At 41.3% G+C, this 22738-nt stretch overlaps 1 protein-coding gene across 5 annotated transcripts in view; it reads right to left on the bottom strand.

The window, feature by feature from the left end:
• IGF1 (insulin like growth factor 1) overlaps positions 1 to 17559 on the bottom strand; it is a 74032-nt gene extending 56473 nt beyond the window's left edge. For 3 of the 5 annotated variants that reach the window (XM_036865476.1, XM_036865474.1, XM_036865473.1), the window contains exons 1-2: positions 17215 to 17559; positions 12547 to 12703 (exon numbers count right to left, since the gene is read on the bottom strand). In XM_036865476.1, coding sequence (XP_036721371.1) covers positions 12547 to 12703; positions 17215 to 17277 — 220 coding nt within the window. In that variant the 5' untranslated portion in view covers positions 17278 to 17559. Of the gene's footprint in view, positions 1 to 12546; positions 12704 to 15409; positions 15496 to 17214 lie in introns of those variants that run through there. The other 2 variants (XM_036865477.1, XM_036865475.1) reach the window with 2 other exon arrangements.
• Between the last annotated feature and the right edge of the window lie 5179 nt (positions 17560 to 22738).

A 22738-nucleotide genomic window follows, 5' to 3' on the forward strand; every position in this document is an offset into this window, starting at 1 on the left:
GAACCAGCCAGAAGTAAGTCCTTCTGTGTCTATAACTTACATATGATGGTGTTTTTGTGCAATGTTACTGAATCCTCGTCTGATTTTTCTGGTAAGGGAGCTCTCCATTACTGCATGCAAAACACTTAGTAATCTACAGAAATGCCAGCCAGATTTGTGACATTAATACCTTTTACAAGTCTTACGATTCTTATGTCTCAGGGCCCACAGGCTGTCTATCTTAAAGTAAACCTGAAACAGTGCCTACTGTAGGTGTGTGTCATTGATCTTCTCAGAATCTATCCCCGAATATCTGTTCCATAGTGAGAGGCAAGGATCAGAGAAGAGGGACTCTTTGGAGAGCCAAAAACATCTCCTCTATACCAAATTGAGTGGAATTATAAGGTGAATGCAATTAGCTGGCAGTGGCGTCTATGCCGAAAACATAATCATCCCTTTAATAGGGAACATTTGCTGTGCTTGACAAACTCAGAGTGAAATGGTTGGATCCATAGGAAGGAACATGCTGAAAATGGTTTCAATATGATCCTGCTTTTTCACTCAATAGCCATTGATTGAGGGTGTCCAGCCAAAAACAATGAGAAAATGAGCCAACAATAGTCTTACCCTTTGACCAAATTTGATATAGTTGCAGCTGAAATTTGTTACATGTTTCAGGAATAACAAAGCATCCATATGGAACAAATATTTGGCAGTATGGCAGCTGATGAAACCAGGAAAAATTAGACAAATTATCAATCGCTCGCTCCCAAATTACCCAAAAAAGAAATTAGATCCATTTTCAGTAGCTTTGCTTTCAAATTTCTTCATTCCATGAGTCACCACTACCTTCTGCCAAACTAAATATGTCTATGAACGGCTGGAAACTTTAATGGAAAGAAACATAAAACTCAAAATACGTAGGAAAATTTAAGCTTCTTCATGGAAGGCCTTCATGGAAGACTAGTAAGTCAGGAATGTTTAGAGACAGAAATAATGCATCGACAATACCTTTTGTTTTGGGTAGCTTCTTGAGTTAACAAGCAATACAAAATGCATCAACCAGTCAACCAGCTGACATGACTTTAAATTAAAATGGCCTCTAAAAGGAATTAGTCCTTTCCTTCTTTGTTTTAAGTCTCCAAACCATCAAACTACTAGAGTCTATGAAGATCCATAGTCCTGCAATCAGGTTGGTCAGATTTGGGATAAAGAGACTTGATGAAATTATCCAATGGGTGATAAAAATTGGAAAAAAAGTTCTTATGAACGGTTAAGGGCTTAAATTTTCAAAGACTATTCCAATGCATGACACCAGAAGAATATGACATAGCTGTTCACTTTGAGTTTATGGACTGTGGTTGTTATGCTACCTTCATATGAGTTTATCAAGGTTAAGTTTAAAATGTCCCGCTATGCAAAGAGCCCCAGACAGAGGGTGAGGTGACTGAATTACGGTCCTGGCTTTCCCACCAGCATGCTTTGTGACCTCATGCACATCATGTTTTTTTCTGGACTTCGCTTCCCTCATCTGGGAAGTGAGAACACTGGACCAGATTGCTCTATATGGTTCTTTCTAGCTCTCCAATTCTTCAATTTTACTTTGGCAAATAGAAACTACTTGTGTTCTCTGAGGGCTGGTGCTCTGGTTGTTATACCTATCTTGGGGCTTATTTACCAGGGATGTACCATTTGTTATGTACCTTCCCTTGCCTACCACTTTTCCTTGTAGTGTGAATGCCTCAGATGAAATAAGAGAGAGGAATTGAGTGGAGGTTCTGTTCTCAAAACCATTTTCATAGGTGGAATCTATTGTGTGGGCTCCTGTAATAGCTCTTGAAGACTCCCTGTTGACTAGAATTAGCTTATTGTTGATCTAGGATAAGTTTTCACTGGGGCCACAGTGAAGGAGTCCCAAGGGATGACACCTCAAATAGACTTTTTTCTTCTATACCTTCAATCTCAGATCCACAACAGTGGCAGTAGCAAATGGATAGTCATGGGGTATACCCTGGGGACCAGTAGAAGGAAATAGCTTTTGGAATGCCTTTTTTAACATCAAGTCAAGAAGTTTTATTAAGTGGCCAACACTGATGCTGTGGAGGACAGAAAAAAACTTTTAAAACTTAGTCTCTGTTTTTCTGAAAGAGCTCAAACGAGAGAGGATGAAAATTCATGGTGGCAGTAACTGGTATTTGATTGTGGTTTCTATGTCAAATGTATCTCTGGGAGCCATTGGATGTGAAGCCTGTGAGATAGAAGAACCACATGGTCATGGGTCCATATGGTGATGAAACTCACAATTTTGATTTCATCAACGCCATGCTCAAACAAAAAAATTCAATTCCCCTAAGTCAGGCTGTGATTAAGGAAGCAGTTTAGATGGGCAACCTGAGAGTACAAAGAGACTTTTCTGATTAGTGAGTACATTCCCTCTGCTGAACACCGCTTTTTTGAGGGTAAGCAAAAATCACCAATAGCTGACTTGGGAGAATGGAAATCTTTTGCTTATGTGTGATAACCTCAGTGACTATCTCACCACTGTGTGAAAACTAACTCTTTAAGCAAGCTCATTGTGGTAAAGTGATAGGTCCCATCTTTTTTTCTGCTTCCTCCAATGAGGACATAAACAGTAATACTGAGTAAGCATTCTGAAGATCAATTAATAGACTCTTGGGTGGTCTAAATGCAAAGTGATAGGTGAATAGAAGATACCAGCATGCTTTTATTTTTAATTAATAAGGTTCAGAAGATACACTGCCAAATTAGCTTTTCTAGATTAACGTTATTGCAGAACCATTGAACTAATGGTTCAATGTCACTAAAAGTTGAAGTCAAACCACTGAACTAATTTGTGGACGGTGATTAGAGGGACAAGGCAGAGTGAGTATTCAATTCAGTCCACTAATAGTAACACATTTGGTTGCGCTTTCAGTTTCCAAGCCCCTCTATAGTTGAGCCTTAACAAACCCTTGAGGTATAATATTTTTATTCCTACTTTACAAATGAGGAATGTAAGACCCAAAGAAATTAAGTGGCTTCTCCAAGGTCATAGCGCTGTTGAGGGAGCTGGGCGAGGCCCAAATGTGGAACCTCTGATTTCCAAACTAATACTTCATTGATCTTCTCTTTCTGCTTTCTGGTGGGGCTGTTTATAGACAATAAAATGACTGTGATGATACTCAGATAGGAAAGACACAAGAAGGGAAAAGAAAAACTGCGGCCCTTCCTCTGAACCAGGCTTTTTCACTCTGAATTGAGAGCTTATTTATTATATGACCAAGAAGGGAACAGCCACAAATACTGAGTTCAAAGAGAACCAGCATTTTTTTGTTTTTTTTTCATTTGTTCCAGGTGGTCACAATCAAACTTCTAAGCACACAGCTTTGCTCTACATCATTTCTGCCTTCCCTTACTGCTGTTACTAAAATAAATGAGTTCCATAGCTATCAGATGAAAGGGAGGGCCCACAAACACCTTTTTTTGATGGCCTATAGGAAGAGCTTTTTATTTTCATAGAGAAGCCTTCAAAACCCTAGTAACTCTTCTCATTGCTTTACTCTGGGCAATGGACCATAGACCCCATTAACCAGTGACTGATAATTAGTTTGTGTGTCACTTTCACTCATGGCTTTCCCGTCTCTCTAGTTGCTTTTCTTCTGGAGTCCAGTAATTCTCAATGAAGCGTGATTTTGCACCCCGCTCCCCAGGGGAATTTGGCAATGTCTGGAGACATTTTTGATTGTCACAAATGGGAGGAGGGGACTACTGGCATCTAGAAGGTAGAAGCCAAATATTTTACAATGCACAGGACAGTCCCTCTCCCCCAACAAAAAATTATCTGGCCTAAAATGTCAATAGTGCTGAGGTTGAGAAATCCCATTGCCAATGGCACTGCTGGGGGACATGAGGGGGGAATAAGAGAATAAAGTAGAATTTTAAAACATGCCACTTGGTCTCACAAAAGGGCTGGGGCTGGGGGCAGGGAGGAAGGAGGAATGAGGAGGCTGAAATGTACAGTGTCCCCAAATCAGCTGAACCCAGAATTCCCACCCTTGGTGTTCCTTTCCCCAGTTTCATAGATAATCAGGAGCTGGTTGCATGTGGGTTGGCTCAGTACAGACTTTCTTCATCACTTGCCTCTGATGAAAGACCCATTTCATCAAGGTAAATGGCACAGAGGTAGGACCATCTTCCCAGAAATACTCACAGAATTGACTCCATGACTAACAAATTCTCAAAGTTTAAAAGCGCCTTCCAACAGCCTTTCTACTACCTCAAAAAGACCACAGGTGAAAGAGGAAAATCTGAGGAGATTCACAGAGTATTTGCTTGGAAATCTGCAAAAAAATCAGGTGTAAATTTCTTTTGGCTTAGGGCTGTCAGAGAAATCTCCAGTAAAAAAGCTGATCCAACGACTCGTCAGGCTGTTTCAGATTTTCCAGGAGCACAGCTTTGCTAAGTCATTCCAAAGCGGTTCTACCCAAGTTGACATTGGAGAGAGTGACCAAAGAGTCAGAATAATATAATATACAATAATAGTCTAAATCATGACCTGAAGTGGACTTGCAATGCCCAAAGCATATTGAAAGGCCTAGTGCATTGTATAGGAAGCGGGCAGGGAATCCCCTTAGTTTGTACAAATTTCTACAGCAGGGGAACAACAGTGTTAGCTTCAGTCTCAGTTGAATTCATCGGAATGAGAGCGCCACCAAGATCTATGTTCATTTGGATGAGCTTGATTGGAGGCCTCTCCTGATCATTTAAATTTACCAGGTAACTTAGACAGAGGCATGGTCCATTGAAGCTAAAGGTGGAACACCACATGGAATCAGGAAACAGAATCAAGAGTATCTCCTACTTCTGCCACTAATTAGAAGCATGGCCTTGGACATGTCCCTCCTCTCTGAGTTTCACTCTTGATGTTTGACTAGGTTATTTTTCAAGGGCTTCCAAGCTTACAACAATCTTCAATTTTACTTCCTTTAAACAATTAGGTAGTTTTATTAGAGAGATGTATACTTAATCAAGAATCAGGTTCTTGGGTGTCTTCCCAGGGGCTTCAGCTTGCCCATTTCTGTTGTTGTTGTTGTTATTGTTGCTGTTTTCTGGGGCATGGAAACTCTTATCCCCACAGAACGCCTGAGCGTTTAATGCAAAAGGTTTTCATTTAAAAGACCGTGTGGTCTCTGCTGGTTGCACAACTTCTCTTTGTGTCCGTGCTGCTGCTGATCAGATATTGCAAAGCCATTAATTACCTTAGGACCAATGCAGAGGGCCACGTGCAAAAGTTCTGGCCAACTGCATAAAGCAACATGCCAGATGTAAAGTAAGCGAACGGTTTTTCTTGGTATTTAAGGTTCAGTGAAAAAGTAAGAGGGGCAGCTATGCCAAGAATGAAAAGCCAAAGCTTGCCAAGTGCTTCTTTAAGTGGCTTTAGCCAATGTGAGACTAAACAATGCATTAAATAGGCATACGACTTACTGCAGTTAAGGAATCGCATGTCAAATAACAGCTCTTTGCTATGTTTTAAACATGATCTCGCATATAGATAAAGACAAGTGAAATGCTCTGTTGTCATCTCCTTAGTCTAACAGCTAATAAGGGCTGGGGATTTGAACTTTCCAGGCAACCAAAAGTAATTCTTTGTGATGTAAGAGCTTGCTGATGTTTCATGGAGAGGTGTAGGATGGACCTCTGCCAGGGCAACAGCTCAGTGCAGAAACAATTTTTTTGCTACTCTGGTTGTCAAAGACTCTGGCTGCATAAAAGAGGAAAGGCTTTGTAGCCCATTATTGAGAACAATGAGAAATCTCCTTGGGAGAGATCTCGTGCCTGTTTGCAGTGTGTCTAATTCTTTGGTATGGGCTGTGAAATCAGAAGAAAGTCTGCTAGAGAGATGAGGTCGGTTCTTTACAGAGGCCCTGAGGAATGCTGGCATGGTACATGATGTCTGGACTAGGTATATGGAGGCCCAGAGGGTTTGGAGAACACCAACACTATCTTTTGGATCCCAAATGGAGATATGCACCTGCCAACCACTGAAGATCTGAAAACTTCCGATACCGTTGGTCTTCAAGCAACTGGTTGAGGGGCGCCTGCACAGGTGGAAGCCTCCCATCCAAACCCCTGGCTGCTCCCACAGCTCCTTTCATGGCCAAGTTGGGGAAGACTCTTCCTGCCTGGCTCACTCTCAGGCTTATGGTGCCTTGGGACCACCTCTCCTTTACCACCTCTCTTATAGCACCCAGAGAACGATCCTTGGTCCAATAAACAGCCTTTCTTCAGTAGGTCTTTGAGAAAAACCAGCAGAACTCATAGATGCTAGAAATAAAGCACTTGAGGTCTGCCGGCAGAGAAAGAAGAAAACTTGAAGTTGGCCAGAGGAGAGGGTCCCACAGATCATAAGGCATACTCTCCTGCTCATGGGTGAGATGTGGTGCTCTGTCTGAGGGCAGTCCAGTCTGTGAAGGGTCTTGAACAGCAGCAGCTGCTAATCAAAGAAGCTTTTCTTGTGCACCCTGAGGAAATTCTATTAGTATTTTCTAAGATTTTCCTAGAAGGTAAAATGTAGGGCCATTACATGTATGTCTCCCTCAAGCCTCCTTTCAAAGAAGTGTTCCGAATTGACACTGAACTGAGGGGTTCCTGCTCTTGATCTCTTAGGGAAGCCTGGGATTTTTGGAAGCATCTCCCTATGCTATAACACTTTGGACCTTTAAACAATGTGAACGGCCAGATGAACATGCTTCTTGGAGACAAGAGAACTGGACTTTGGTTCTGCATCCATCCAGTGAGGTAAGTCACAGAATCTCAGTGTCTCACATTTCTCATTTGTCCGATTAAGCAATAATTCTTGCCGTCTAAGACTGGGGTAAAGACAAAGTGAGAGAGCTGATACAGCTGGATTTTGAAAAAGTGAATATACTAGTCAAACATAAGGCATCCTTTGTGTTACTGAAACTACTATGTAACTGTTACTGCTAGCAACAGGTTTTATCAGCTGCCCCTGTAGAGAGAAATGAGTGTATAATGAATTGGGCTGCCCTGATACCTCTACCTTTGCAATAGACTCTGCAAATGATCCCAGAAGAGAGTAAATAAATATAATTGCTAATGTGTTTATGATGGTTACTATGTGCCAGGCAGAATTCTAATTTAATATGTTCTAATATATTAACCAGTTTTATGAGGTAGGCCCCGTTTTATAGATGAGCAAATTGAGGAAAAAAAGAGGTTAAGTTACTTGCTCAGTGCCACCCACCAAGTAAGTTTCAGAGCTGGGATTCAAACCCTGGATTCTTTGCAACAGAGACCACGCTTGGTCTTGAATCCTTCCCTCTCCTGCTTCTTGTAATTATCCATGAGGGAGAAGATGGTCTCAAAGAGCATTACAATGTCAGGAAAATGCAAATTATTTTCTGAATTTGCACAGAAATCATCACTTTCTTAGCAGTCCCTTGGTTGCCCAGACTGGTCCCCTTGGGCATTTTTAAATAGTAGCAAGCACTTAGGGTCAATAAAAAAACTCATTGTTTTTCTTTAAGAATATCTGTGGCCTATTAGCTTAGTGGTGCTAATGAGGCCAGGGCCAAGGTCAAATCCCACATGTTCCAGTTAGTTTCAAAGAGAAAAGCTTGACCAGCTGTCATACAAATGCATGGCTGGCTGTCTAAGGGGTGCCAAGCCAAGGATGCAAATGGTGCAGCTCAAATCCAGCCCCACTGACAGCAATGCTAATGGTGGGTGACTGTGTCTTTGGGTGTCCCCAGAGGTGCACTCTCCTTTAATGGAAAGGCAGTCTCAATAGGCTGGGAAAAGGCTTTTAGTCAAGGTTTAGAAGCCTATAGATTCTAATTTGCCCCCTCTAATTTAATAAAGGGCAGCTAAAAAATGACCTACTTACCATCCTCACGTCCAGGAGAGTGAGAAAATGTAAAGATGAGACCTGTCAGCTCGTCCTTCCTAGTAAGGAAAAATGGCAATCTGTTTTCATGAGGTGTGTGCTCCTTTGGCCAGATGACTTGCGTGTATTTGGTCATGTCTGAGCTTCTATTTCATCCCCGAGGGGTTGGAACCCAGCTTAAAACAAAATAAAACAAAGAAGCTGGCTCCTCTTTCTTTAAGTAGGTGGGATCTCCTATCTTTGGGGAGGAAAAGAAACTATGTGGAGAAGATAAAGGAGTCTAAATGTTCTTTGGTCAGGTCACTATTTAAATCCAAGGTTCTCCTTTCTTGAATAGCACCAAATCCTTGTTAATTACAACCTAGACTATGAGTCTGTTAAAGTTAGAAGAGGTCATTTACTTTAACAAAATCCCCTTGTTTTATAGACAAGGACATTTTGGCTCAGGAAGTTTAAATGCCTGCCAAAGTCATACAGCTAATGAATGACAGGTCTGGGAGTAGTTTTCTGAGCACTATATTTCAAATGAAAGAAGCTTGAGTTAATAATAATAACTTCGATCTAGGAAGGTTGTTGCAATCAATAACAATGAAATTCATTGCAAAGTTTTACTTAAACTCTTTATAAAACAGTATGTTCTAACACATGAAGAATGCCATTCATTTATTCAGACCTGTTCTTAATAACTATGCATTGGAGGTATGTTTTACAAAAGCTATAAATCTGGAATAGCCAAAAGGGCATCCAACTTTCCTTTCTAATTGATTTACTTCTCCTTTTTCCCAGACCGCCGAGGTAAAGCATATACAGTTTATTTAAGGGACTGTTTATAGACTCTTAAAACTAAAAAGGACCCCAGAAACTCGCTTTCTTTTGGTTGCTCTTAATTGAAACCGTCCAAGGTGGTTGGTTGTCTGTCAATTTTTAAAGTATCTTCAAGGAGAGAAATTCCACAAGCCTCTAAAGCGCATGTTAAAATGGTTAATCACCATGACTGTCAAAAGTTATATCTATGGCAAGCTTAACTTCTCCTATTTCACTTGAAGCTCTTTTCCTCTTGCTTTGTTCCATGCACAGCGAGGTTATAACAAGCTACTCTCTAGGAGGGTTCCATCAATCTGGTAAGATAATAGCTAGCTAGCTCTTTCCCAATGTGCCAGCTCCATTATGCCACCATTTTTCTCCCAAGACTATGAAAGTATGAAACTGGTTGATATGCTCTCTTACTATGATACATAGGGAAGGATCAGTAGTTAGCTCTTCTTTGCAAATTTCATTGCATAAAATGTCTTCGGAAGCTGCATTATTATAGAGGAACTATTTCACTTATGCTGGGAAGATGTTCACAAAACAAATAATCCAGAAGGTGGCTTCCCCTGTGCTCTAGTGGAACTTGGGCTTGTAGAGAAATAGGAACTCATTTACAGCATTGGGTCAATCTATGCAAAATAAGCATTACAAAAAAAAATTATTTAGAACAGTTCTGTCTCTAATAGGGTTAAAAATTCTCCTTGTTAAATGTTCCAGCCCAATAAAAAAGATAGATAGGGAGGCAATTTTCTTTTAGATGTTTGTGTTTCAAACTAAGATCAGAAACCCCCTTCCACTATGAAAAAATCCATACATTCAAAATGGATATGAAGTAGCTTAAAATGAAACACACAGCTGCAATAAAACTTTGAAAATAAGGGTAAAAAAAATAATAAGAGTCGATTGACAGAGGATAGAGGTAGGGAAGACTGCTTTCCTCTAAAAAGTATTTCAAAGGCTGTAAATGCTTAGAGCTGACTTCTCCACACACAGTAAATCTCAAGGGGCAAAAAGGAAACTCAATAAAATTTGTTGACAACAGTTAATGCCTGTAAGAATAATTGGCTCAGACACAAAACAGACCATCAGCGTAGCTTGGGGAGGGCCAAAATGCTGCCTCTAAGTCATTGTTAGTATACACTGTATTCAGTTGAAAAAAGATAAAGTTTTATCAAATAGGTGGGTAAATATGAGGTGAGAATTGTCCAAAGTACCTGGCAAACCTAATTCTTGATGATTCTGAAGACTAAGATCCCAAACAAGCCATGCCGTTCCATTCAGCTGGATTCCGTTCAATTCAGCCCTGCCAGTTCAACAATCAAATTAGAGCTGCAGCTATATCAGCCAGGCATTGAGCTAGATACTGGGATTCAGTGGTAAATAAATATGGCCTTTGGTATCAAGGAGCCCATTGAGAGGGCAGATCCGGGTTAGGTGATTTCAAAAAATGGGAAAAAGTATTCAGGAAAAGCATAAAGGACTATAATCTATTCTTCCATGATTAGTTTTCTCTATGACACTTGACAATATTGATACTTATTTTTTTTAACCTCCCAACTAGACTGTGAGTTCCTTGAAGGCAAAGTTAATCTCTCGTTCATTTCTAGGTATCTCACTCATGCCTCGTACTGTGTCTTACACATAGCAGATGCTCCATCGATGTTTTGAATTAAAGAATTTAAAGGGGTTAACTTCTCTTGGGCAAAAAGGCTAGTCCAGTTGACTAGAAAGTTAATAAGAATACTTTGGTGCATGAGGGTTTATGTCCGACAAATAATTTATATTAAGTCATGGAGTTCTATAAGGCAGAACTTATGAAACCTAGACTCTCAATAATAATACAACACAATTTATAAAACCACTTTCTATCCAAAGTCATACTCTAAACATTAAGAGTTGCCATGTAGAACCTTCCCCTTTCAAGTTACTAAAATGGAATTAAAACACATTTGCTAAACTTTGATCCTTGGAGTAACAGAATGCCTTTCAGTGCGTTGAAATCAGTTTCCATCACAGTTGTCCAATACTCTTAACTATCTGCGTGAACATATATAAGTATCATATGGTTACTTGAGACCAAATTATTTCTTTCCATTCTCATTTTCAATCATTTAATGCAAGCATCACAGTCATAGAAAGACCCAGTTTCCATGCACTGTGCATGGAAATCCTGGAGCGTGTCACACTGAACATCACAATTCAACCTGGCACATAACACAAGACACTTGGGGGCTTGGCAATCACTTAGTGAACTGGGTAAAAGGAAATGGCACAAATGGATTATCAAGACAAAAAAATCCTCTTGGGCATAATAAGTGAGAAACACTTATCCATCTTGTAAAATGTGGATCAGTAGTAGCAAAGTAAAGAATAGTGACAACCCTTCATTGGGTGATGTTCGTGTGACACATTTGCCTTCCTCAAGATATTCTGAAGGTAAAACAAGCCTGCTATTTGAAAAGCACTCACCCAATGAAGGCTTTCATCTGCATAGCAACAGAGAATGGGATAGAATCGCTTTATTGCCAGAAAAATAAATGAATTCACTCAAAGCATTGGCTGGAAACAGAGAGTGGGAATTTTCCCATTCAAAGAGTAGAAAGCACTTCTCACTTTCTGTCACTAGTTGTTGAAAAGCTATTTGTCACCAAATCTACAATGAGTACAGACCATCAACACGCCTATCAGCCTCTTCCTTCCCATGCTCCGTACTCATCCCGGACTGCTACACACAGACCCCTCCTTCCAGCCTCACACACACACACACACACACACACACACACACACACACACACACCCCTTCCTGGGAAGCAGATGACAGAGACTTGAAGTTTGTGAGTCATCACAGGAGCTATTCAAAGCCTAGTGGGTAACTGAGGTAAGCTGTCTACACTTAAGTGATATGAACTTCTAAGAATGATTCATGGTCTTGAGGACCTGAGAGTCAGTTTCCTGAAACTCTCTAAACTTCCAAAGAATTATACAGAATGAGCATCTGGCTTTCCATCAGTGTCCTGTAGTATACAATAAGACAGTTGCCTCTGAGGTAGGTTCTTTAAATGATCTGTTCCCTCAGGTAGCATGGACTCTTGTTTGTGTTTATTATTTATTTGCAAGCGTGGACTTGGCAGTCTACTTTTTATTGACTGTTGACTTTTTAGTCACCTGAGACCTACTTATGGGATAAGTGACCTTGCACTTGTCAGAAACCCTTTTCCAGATGGAGACATCACTGGAGAGTTCCAGAGAAGAGCAATGTCAAAGGAAGGCAATAACAAAGACTCAAGGTCAGTTTGAATGGAGGGCAAATTAATTCAGCATTTCAGTTTGCATTGAGTGAGAGCCTGTGTATTTGCAAATGTGCTTTTCAGCAAGGTTCACCTTCTGTGTGTTCCTGGTGATTTCATATCACATGGAGGCATCTGGGAAGGGCCCCATCATTCTTTGCCCAAGTCCACCTTCCTAGTTTCCTCCAAATAACCTAGCACTTAAAACAGCCCTACATGTTCACATATGGTTGCTACGTGCACTCACAGATCTCAAAAACCAAAACCTTAATCCTCCAGGGCCATTTTGTCACACCTTTTCACTGGAAGGTATGGAAGAGTGAGGGTAGAGCAGCATAGTTGCAAGAAAGCTCAGTGGGAAGTCGTTAAAAGACAAACTGCTAAGGAGGAAAATTCCATCTGAAATCTGCAAAACGTGCCACAGCCCCGCGGAAACACTAGGCTCGCTTTAAGGTGAAGAATCTCGGAGGCTGAGGCCGGCTGCCAGCCGTGGGCAGTCATTCAGTTCTTCACACACTCCCTGCGGTTGTAAATCCACAGAGCAGTGAGAAGGAGGCTACTTACTGAAATAAAAGCCCCTGTCTCCGCACACGAACTGAAGGGCGTCCACCAACTCAGCCCCACAGAGGGTCTCGGGTCCAGCCGTGGCAGAGCTGGTGAAGGTGAGCAAGAACAGGGCCAAGTAGAAGAGATGCGAGGAGGGCGTGATGTGCATCTTTACCTGCCGAAGAAGCAGAAGGAGGGTCATGCTTCCTCCTGGGTCCTTGCCAGGAGATGGGGGCGAGGCAGGGGTGCCTTTACCCTCAGCTCTCCCTTCTGTCATTAATCAAAACTACCCGCTCCGAAGTGCAACAAGGTGTGTGAGTGACCACAGGGCAGCGAGGGCTGAGCAGGTCTTGGCATCAGGCAACCTGAGTTGAATCCTCTTGCTACTGTGGAACCTTGGGGAAGTCCTTCCTGAACCCCTTCTTTATGGGTTCCTATTACAATTCAGTGAGATAAAATATCTAGAAACATTTACTATGTGAATGTGAAAGATGCTATTATTGCAGTGGGATCCCACACCGCTCAGAGATCCTGGTAAACCTTTGGAATCATCAAAGGTTAAATTGGGCTCAGCCCAGATTTGGGGCCAAATATGTTTTATTAATTTAAGTTCTCTCAAGATTGGCCATCCACAAATAGCATGTGCATTCATTATCGACCAGAATATTAAATTAACCAGAACATCATTCCCCAGCTACTGATTAAAGAGAATTTACTGCAGCTGAAAAAGAACTTGTGAAAATACTATATATCATTACAGTTTTTTTTTTTCACTTGAGAGAGAGACAGAGACAGAGACAGAGAGAAACACAGGCAGAGAAAGAGAGACTGAGAGATTTCTTACCTGGGGAAGATCAGCAATTAACAACTACAGGTAGAAGTTAAAAATCAGGAACGGGAAAAATGTGAGGATTTAGGAATGAAATTGGCTTATGCTAAGTAGACCCTACGCCTTCTTCATTCTAAAGCCCCTCGTGTCAAGTTCAATATCAGATCAACACACATGTGGACTGTGCCTTCCATGAACAGGGCACTGGGCTCAAAACCTGCAAAAGCCTTTTTTTTTTTTTTTAAGTCACAGGAATTCTGACTTCATCTCTTGGAGGGACTTATGTGTCGCTGTAACCATTTTATAGCAGGAACCCCTGGTTGGCTTGACTTAGCAAATGATAGACATCCAAATGGCAGCCCTGCCAGAAGCAGGATTCCTGTGGCTCAAGTCTCCATCCTCACTCTCAGCAGTAGAAACAATGCGAAGGTGATCATTAAGTTATTCCATATTGCTACTTGTGGCACCAAGATGTGGTTTCTTCTAGGAAGCCTTCCAAGGTGAGTAGCTTCACCCCCCTCAGATGCATTCACTCTCAGAAGCATCAGCAGAGTCAGTGGCAGGATGTTAAGCGAGGGACCCTATCAAAAGGTCATGTAGTTAAGCTGGAAGCTATCATTATGCAAAGAGGCTTTTCTGAACCTCCCAGTGGTGGCAGGTCCATTTAACCCCATCACTTTTGGAGAAACAGACTCAGTCATTTATTTTCCAACCACCTTCCTTGCCCTCCATGGACTCTTAACTTAATGGCTCTCTACATCAGTGGCAAAGTTTGCTCCATCATTGTAATTAAGATTTCCATTTTTGTGGCCAAACTTTCAGCTCAGCAATTGAGAAAAAAACCCCTAAACCCCTGACTCTCGTTAACACAATGTAAATATTTAGTTAATGCTTGTAAAACTGTGGAAAATGAAAAGCCTCCTCTATTTGCAAATCCTCATAAATAATGGACATAAAATAGAAGAGGAGGTGAAAGCTTGATGGACCATTTCTTCCATTTTCTCCATAGGACCTGTTCATGGAAACCCTCCACCCCCATGTAGCCAAAGCCACGGGGACCGCTAGAAACAAGTCATCCAATCCTCATCTTTCTTAGTTATAAAATAATTGGTGGGAGTTTTCCCTTTCAATATTTCCAGTGGAAATCTCAGCCAGTCCAACCCAACTGGATTTCCTTGCCCTTTTCAAAAGAGAAAACTCATAATTGATCTTACTGAACATATCCCACACTCTGGCAACGGGCCAGTTCTAGAATGTATGTTATTTTGCCAATCCTATTTCTCCATCCCTCCTTCTCTGTTGATTTAATAGTGATGCTTAAGGCCAAGCACCTGCAACTGTAGATGCCTTCAAGTTCTTCAGTTCTTGTGAAATCCAGGGGAAAAGGTACTCAGCTTATAGCCTTAGTGAATTGAGAACTTCATTAGAGGTCAAAATTATATTTTAGTAGTTATTTATTTTATATGACACATTTAAACCCAGCAACACATATAAATCTCTAGCATTTAAGAATTTAAGATTTATTTTTTACAGGTGTTTCCTTTCTTTCTTTCTTTCTTTTTTTTTTTTTTGCTGAGTTATGTTCTAAGATAAATATCAGCACTTATAGTTCTAGGACAAGATAGAACCTCTAGTGCATTTGCCTTTAGTTCAGGGAACAGTCCAGTACACCCACAGAGAACCAGAGAATTTATCACATTATGTTCCCCAGAAAGAAAACAATAAGGAACTTGCTTAGGAGTTAAAAGTTCGAAACAAGTGGCCCCATATGTTCATCATTTCCTGGGCCTTTTATTTTTCCAAACACAAAAGAAATGAAGAGAGAGAAAGGAAAGATCTGAGAGAGAGAAAGGAAGGAAGAACGAGAAAGAGAAGAGAAAAAAGAAAAAAATTGCAGAGCACTCTCTCTCAAAAAATCATTCACAAATCCAAAATTTAAAAGACCTTTCTTTTTATCTTAAATAAATGGAATATCAATTGATTCCAGATGTTTGGGCTACGATAAAAATGCCCAGCAAAATTTGAGGGCAATAGTCATAAGAAAATACTCACTGTAGGTGTAACCATTTTTGTTTGTTCCAGATCTTTTACAGCAGGTCAGGGTGGGTATTATGAGACTGATGTGAATAAACTGAGGACTTAAAAGCATGTGCTGCTTTGTGGGTGGGGTTTGTGAAAGCATCTAGTTACATCTGGACACCCAGGCAGGTATGCTATGAGCCTGGGTAAACTGCCTTTTGTCCATTCAGACAATGAACAAATTGCACGGCTGGGATTTGAGTCAATCTTTTCCTCCAAATCAAGCCACCAATTTCCACTGTGTGCCTATAGTAGCCGCCCTAGACAGTGACCCAAGCTTCAGTCCTCTCCTGTGCCCTCTTCCTCCTGATTCAAACACTCGGAAATATCTTGAGACTCAGAGTACAATCAGCTTGCTAGTTCTGCCTGGCAGACACCTTTACTCATTGAATTACGTTTGAAAGACCACGTAGCTCCCTCAAACCACTTCCTGCTCCAAGTACAGGAAAAAGCAACAACTTACGGCTAGCTCTACTTCTGAATAGTTCAGCATACACAACATGGAAAGTTCATTTGGAGTTTTCCAGACTTGTAATTAATGCAGAGATAACACTCCACAGCCTCTTCTAAGATCGTCTAAGCAGGGAGACAAAGCCCCCAGCTCTCAGACCACATAGCATATGTGTATATTGACTTCATTTCTTTTAAAAGCAAGGTAGCCGGCATGCATCTTGGCATCTCAAGTGCAGCAGAATCAGGTGCCTGGCAAGGATGTATCCTTAACTCCTAAGCCACTTACTTGACTAAGAAAAGTCCTAGTGGTGGAGTATTTGAAAGCAGCAAATGATTACCGTACTAAGTGGTAGGGACGTTTTATGAATTGAGCCCTCAGGCAATTGCATCGGGGAGCCAGTGACAGCGGCTTAAAAGTGCTTGCAAATTGGAAAAACACAAGTCTTGAGAGAGATAATTTTGCTGAGAATGGAAACTTGAACTAGGGCCAGTGATTGGAAACGAGAAGTCAGTGCATTGACAACGCCAGCCAAATTTACCTAAAGAGACTTTACAACACCGAGTATAAAATCAGAGTTTTACAACACGAAACCCCAAGTCCAAACTTCGCCCCTGAGAATCCTCTTCAAAAGAAAAAACTTGGAATAGCAGTTGCTAGAAAGTTTCCGCTTTCCATATACAGTATGCATTTGTTTAAATTATACGAATGTGCAAGGTCAGCAAGAGTTCTTAAGGAGTTCTTTTTCAGAAGAGCAAAGTAAACTTCACTCTAACTTCGACTCTCTGGGCGTAAGTGCAGAGAGTTCCGGGACCTTCGCTCCAAAGATCACATTTAAAAGCTTTAATATCATTTAAAATGTAACTCTTTATATGTGGCATGCCTTGTAATAAAAGTCCTGACAAGTTACACACACACAGATACATACACACACAGTCCTACATACACACGAACATGGTCTTAAAAATAAAACATCTGCACCTGCAAAAAAAAATCCAAAAGTTCATATCCATGCTCTCTAGCCCTTAACCATAGACAGGATTTAAAGGAATCTTCTATAATGACACCACTCAAGCCCTGCAGAAGTGGAGGATTTAGCATAAGTACCTTGCAATAGTTTTTACTCATACAGATATCTGTGCAAAGGCATTTATCTCCCGGAGCTATTTTTTCAGATCCCACAGAATTGCATATTCAGCAATTTATAAATAACTCCCGGTGCCGAAACAATGAAAATTCTAAAGTGAAGAACGTCTCTAAGCAGAAGCAAACAGTACACAGTTTAAAGAAAATTCCCCAATGACTTCAAAGAGTAAGAAATATTTACCTTCAAGAAATCACAAAAGCAGCACTTAAATAATTGGGTTGGAAGACTGCTGATTTTTCCCATTGCTTCTGAAGTGCAAAGTCTGGAAATGAATTGGTTAGCAGGAATAATGAGGCAAAAAGAAATCCAGGGAGATGGGAGATGTTGAGAGCAATGTCACATTTCAATTTTGAGGACTTTATTCCATTGCGCAGGCTCTATCTGCTCTGAATTTAGCAGTGACAGTGAGATTTAGCAAACAGAAGAGGGATTTAGAGAAAATCCTCACATTTATCTACAAAACACAGACACTGTAGACAGGAAACAGCTGGGGGAACGCTTGCCTTCTCTCTCTCTCCCTCTTCTGGCAAAGTTATCGAGTAAGGACTTTTTTGGGCATGGTGACAAATAACATCATACCTTTGCATTTTAAAACTAGAGCACAGAAGCATTTTTTCCCTTAAAAGAATGCGTGTTAGTGACAGGGTGAGCAGACATTAAAATACCAATGTTGTCCTCTGATTAACTTTCTACTGGGCAGGAAGACACACACATCTGCTAATACACCTTACCAGTATGAAAGGAATATACTTGGAGGATGGGCAAGCAATTTTATATTCCAGAGCGAACGCAAAATTAAAAAAAAAAAAAAAAGAAATGAAAAAAAGACCATCTCAAACATACCCTACAATTTTAACCCTCAAATGACTGGGGTAAACTAGATTGGAAGACAGCGCTGGGATGACCCCTCGTCCTAGTTGCCAAGTGAGGGGAATGATCTCATTTCCTAGAACCTGGAAAGGGGCGGGCAGCTTTGCAGTTGGCTCCCTTTAGAACACTGTCTAATGCTTTTTGCCCACGACAGGGCAGAGATTTTGCTGAGCTGTAAAGCCAACTGAAATAATAAAACAAAATCTTTTTCTTCCTTCCTCTACTCTGCTGCTTATCACCCCCGCCCTCACCCCAGGGGAAGGGCACCTGAGGGGAAAATGATTTTCCTGTCGTTCATATTTTTCTGCATAACTTGAACCTGAGTGTGTGTGTGTGTGTGTGTGTGTGTGTGTGTGTGTGCGCGCGCGCGCGTGCGCGCATGCGCACGTGAGTGCATTTTATTTCTCCAGTTTTTGTGTATTCTAAATAACACCAGCTGGCTAGCAATACCCTCTCAAGGGTTATGATGTCATTCAAATCTCTCAACTGGATGAGTGGCCGGCAACATGGTCCAAGCCAGCTGTTTTGCTATTTATAATGTATACTTGCCTTTGCCACTGAGAATCAAGTTCTGATCTTTTGTCGATATAGCCTGCACCAATTTCTCTTCGGTTTTGCGAAGTAGGAGATAAGAAAGTAGATTATGAAATAAGGTTGCAAAAGCCCAGGTCGGACATCCCACTTTCCCTAGAGGTCTGTCGGGGCATGGTTTCCCAGGGATGGTGGAGATAGTCTGGACCTTGCCTCTCTCTCTCGTGATTCTCATGAGACCCAGTGATATTGACGCATCGACTCAAAACAAGGAAACCCTTGTCTGGGTCTTTATGTTGTCCTGTGGCCAGGAAGTTGTTTGCAGAAGTGAGTGCCCTCGAAAGAAAACCCGATTGGTTTTGAAAGGGGGTTGAGTTTGCTCAAGGCTTCTCTGTGATTCATAACTTGTGGCAGTGTTTACCTTCGAGAAAGACAAGTTAGACGTTCGGAGTGATGCCATTTTAATGGTGCAGTACATTCAGCATCAGTTAGTGAGTGCCTACTATGTGCCCAATTACATGCATCACAGTCAAGGCCCCACAGGGGCTGTCAGCTAAGTGGCAGAGACAGAGAGGAAAACACTGCTGTCATGTGGAGGGTATGTGCTCTTTTAAAAATACGAAAAGTGCACACTTTCTCTGGAAAGACAGGGAAGTGAAACCCTGTTGAGAATCCAGGATGGGGGAGGAGGGGTGTGTCATGAGAGGCTTTGGGGTGCAAAGTTGGGAAGTTCCAGGGGATGTGATTTGACCTAAAGAGTCTACAAATATGCATCATCAAGAGGTGGCCTGGGAGGCATCTGTAGCTGTGTGGGCAATTCCTATACTTCGAGAACAATCCAAGACTTCCTTTAATTACCTCCCCTTCACACATTTAACTTAGGACCTGATTTACCAAAGATCTGTTTTTTTCCCCCCGCAGCTTTGGCAGATCACATCCTTCGTGAAAAAAAAAAAAAAGTCCAACTTCCTCTCATGGACTTTGATAATGTAGATTGTCTCACACGTAGAAAGATCTGCCATTTCCACGTGTGCAGAGTCAGGTAGCCGCTGAGTCTTGGTGCTGGGTGCCTGGGTCCACCGCTGGGCACCTTCACAGATAAAGGCCGTGACTTTCCCATTGCAGTTTTCGCTTGTTTTAATCATTCCAAGATGTCCTAGGAGCTCGCTGCCCTCTCCAAGGCTGTACCCCAGTTTGATGGGCTCTTTTGTCATGCCGTATGAACAGATCACCTTATCCCCAGCCATTTCATGTAAAAGGCTGCTTCGGGAGACAGAGTGCACACCGTTCCATCCGACAATGGGCTCCTGCACTATCGACACACAGATTCACAGTCTCTTGGTTTTACCCTTAAAGGATAATTGGGTTTTAATTTATGTCCCAGTTTTTATGTCACAATCAAAGAAAACTGAAATTTCAGTGAGTCGTAATTATCATCAGCTGTGCTGTGGAAACATTCCGATGTGAGCTCTCAGTTTCCAACAGGGAAAGCAATTTCCTGAAGTGATTATTGTATACTTCAATGTGGAGAATGGTCTAGATTTCTGGGTAGGGTGAGCCAGCAACAGAGCAATAATTCCTAGGGAAATGGCCATTTTCTTGGCTACTTCCAGGAGTCAACATGAAAGCCAAAGGGCAATAAATGTGCCACATGATGACTTTTTAGTGACTGAGTCCTGCACCTGTTTAAGAGTAAAAGAGATGGATGCACCTATTACTAGAGGGTCCAAGGTGGTAGTAAATCTAATCCCTAGGAAAAGTTCAGGTCAAGAAGCCCCATTGGAGAGAAACATACAGGGTCGTTCTAAAATTACTGAATGATTATGTAGTCTCCTGCCTGGAACAACCTGACAGTTAGATATGGGAATTGTGTGCCACCAAAATAGCAAGGATGTGCTCATCATGAGAACATCCACTCCTGGAAATGCAGAGATTCACAGTTTCACCTTTTGCATGTGTAATGCCTGAGGGATATAAATAACTCTCCCCTAAAGCCTTCTTCTTGAGTAGCATATTTGCATAAAGCTGCAGTCTCAGAAGACTTCTGACACCTTTCTTAAAAAAAAAAAAAAAGTCGTTCATCTCCTTAAGAGCAGGCTGATTGAGATTCACAGAAAGGGGGGGGGGCAAGACCCCATCCCCCACTCTTTTTGCTCAAGCCACATTCCCAGTCCTCCCCATGTCAACTGCAGAGTCGCTCATTCAAAAGGTCATCTCATATCCATGTGCAGTGGGGCAGACTTACAATTTATTTCATTAATGTCAGTGCTGACTCCTACGAAAAGCTTAGGATGGATATCTGGGGGTAAGAGGACTTTGGAACCAAATAACGGGTGAGGTTTAAGGCTTTGGGGCCACCCACCAGGCAGAGAACTTGGGGTAAACTACTGGGCCTGTCTCTTGGCTCACAGTTTGTGAGGAGGGTTGGTCTGGGAGTGTATTCTCCAATGTCTGAGATCAAGATCTGGTCAATTCAGAATGTAAAACTCAGAGGAAAAGGCTGGGCCTCAAAAATACAACAGGCTGCTTAACAAGGGGACCAATGGCAGCTCCAAAAGATCTGCTCAGAAGCAGCTCTGTTAGCCCTCAGAAAGATCTTTAGCTCAAAGGAACTGCTTTAAATCCTTAGAGGCGCTTTTTCCCCACAGCTAGGGAAAACAGTAATAGGGAGAAGAAATCCTCCCACTAAAGAAATCAATGCTTTCTTTTCAACATCAAACTCGGATCTTATTTCTTCTAAAATGTCAAAAGGGCAAATGCTGAGAACAGTCAGAAGCAAAACTTTTGTGGTTTGGGTAGCAAAAGAATTCTTCGTAATGGCAGATGAGGAGTCACTGCATGGGGCGAGGATGGCTTGGTGGAGTGAGAGAACCTAAGGGCTCACCACAATTGCCCCAAGTTGAAAAGAAAGTGAGGAAAGGAGACACCAATTCCAAATTTTCAGGGGCAAGTACCCAAAGAACGCTTTCTTTCGGAATAGAAAAATGTGCGCGCCCTCTAGTGGGCTGCGGGGAAACTGCCACCGCAATCTTCACCGTTGATGTGTGGAATTTGGGAGGCGTGGGGAGTTTTGCAAAGCTCGGGATTCAAATACACTTTAAATTGCACTTATGTTTTGAAACAAATAAGCTAGGTATTTAATTCACTCTAGTTTTAAAAAAGGGAAGAGTGCTAAGGGGAGAAAGGAAGATGATAAACTTTACGAGAGCAGGGATGACGTCTCCATCATCATGATGGCTCTACTCCCCGTGCTTACTCTTGGTGTGGGCTCCAAACATTTTGTTGGTTGAATCAAAGTCTGGAAAATAAATGGTGGTAAAGGTAAACTATTTCACATAAAAAAGATAATAAACTCTCTGAGAGTGAAATGAACAACTTCTTCATTTTATAAATAAGAAAAATGAGGGGTGGGGGAGTGGTGGATAGACAAGTGACTTGTTTTAATGTAACAAAGTTAGGTGCTTGCAAACCAAGCTCAAATTCAGTCCCCCCTGTCCGTTCTACACTCTTTCTTCCACATCAGTGTTCAGAATGTGGGCGTTAACACTGATGGTCAAAGACATGGCATTAAAGAATCATGTAAGAGTGGAAGGGGTTCCATTTTTAATTCTCTTTCTAGCCTGAATTTACTGAGGAGAAAGTCTCAGTTTGGTACGAATCTGTCTTCAGTGCCTCTCTGACACTTGCTAATCGCCCTTTTTGACAAAACAACAAAAAAACACAAAAAACAAAAAATGAACCTTAAGCCAAAAGTCTTTGCATGCAGTGGTTTTATCCAGAATTTAATAATACCGTTTTGTTTTATGGCATTTGTTTTTAAGAATACTTTCTATTCAGGGCAAGTGATGCTGTTTTTGAAGTAGATGTTTAAAATATATGTTTCTAAGTCTTAAAAAATCAATTTAAGGAAAAATATTTTAAAAGTAAGTAAATTCTATTGCAGATGACAGATAGTTCATGACAAAAAACGGTGTAATTGGTATTTGAATATCTGACGTTTGGGCATGATTGCAGTGTAACATTCTCTGTGTTAGGAAAAAAAACCCAACCTAACCACTATGAAAAAAGCATGGAACAGAGACCCTGTGTGTAAAACATTCCACCATATAAATGTATTAATTATATTTCCTGTTAATTTAGATACCCTTTAAGCTCACTCTTTTTCATTCCAGTCTTTCTTAGAGCTTAGAGATATTGAAAACGTCTTCGTAGAGTGAATAGCATTTGAGTTGAGTCTTGAGGCATAAGTTCACATCCAAGATGAAAAAAAACAGTAAAGGCTGTTCCAGGCAGAGTGAACAGC

The sequence above is a fragment of the Balaenoptera musculus genome, chromosome 10 (assembly GCF_009873245.2).
Source record: "Balaenoptera musculus isolate JJ_BM4_2016_0621 chromosome 10, mBalMus1.pri.v3, whole genome shotgun sequence".
Classification (NCBI taxonomy): Eukaryota; Metazoa; Chordata; class Mammalia; order Artiodactyla; family Balaenopteridae; genus Balaenoptera; species Balaenoptera musculus.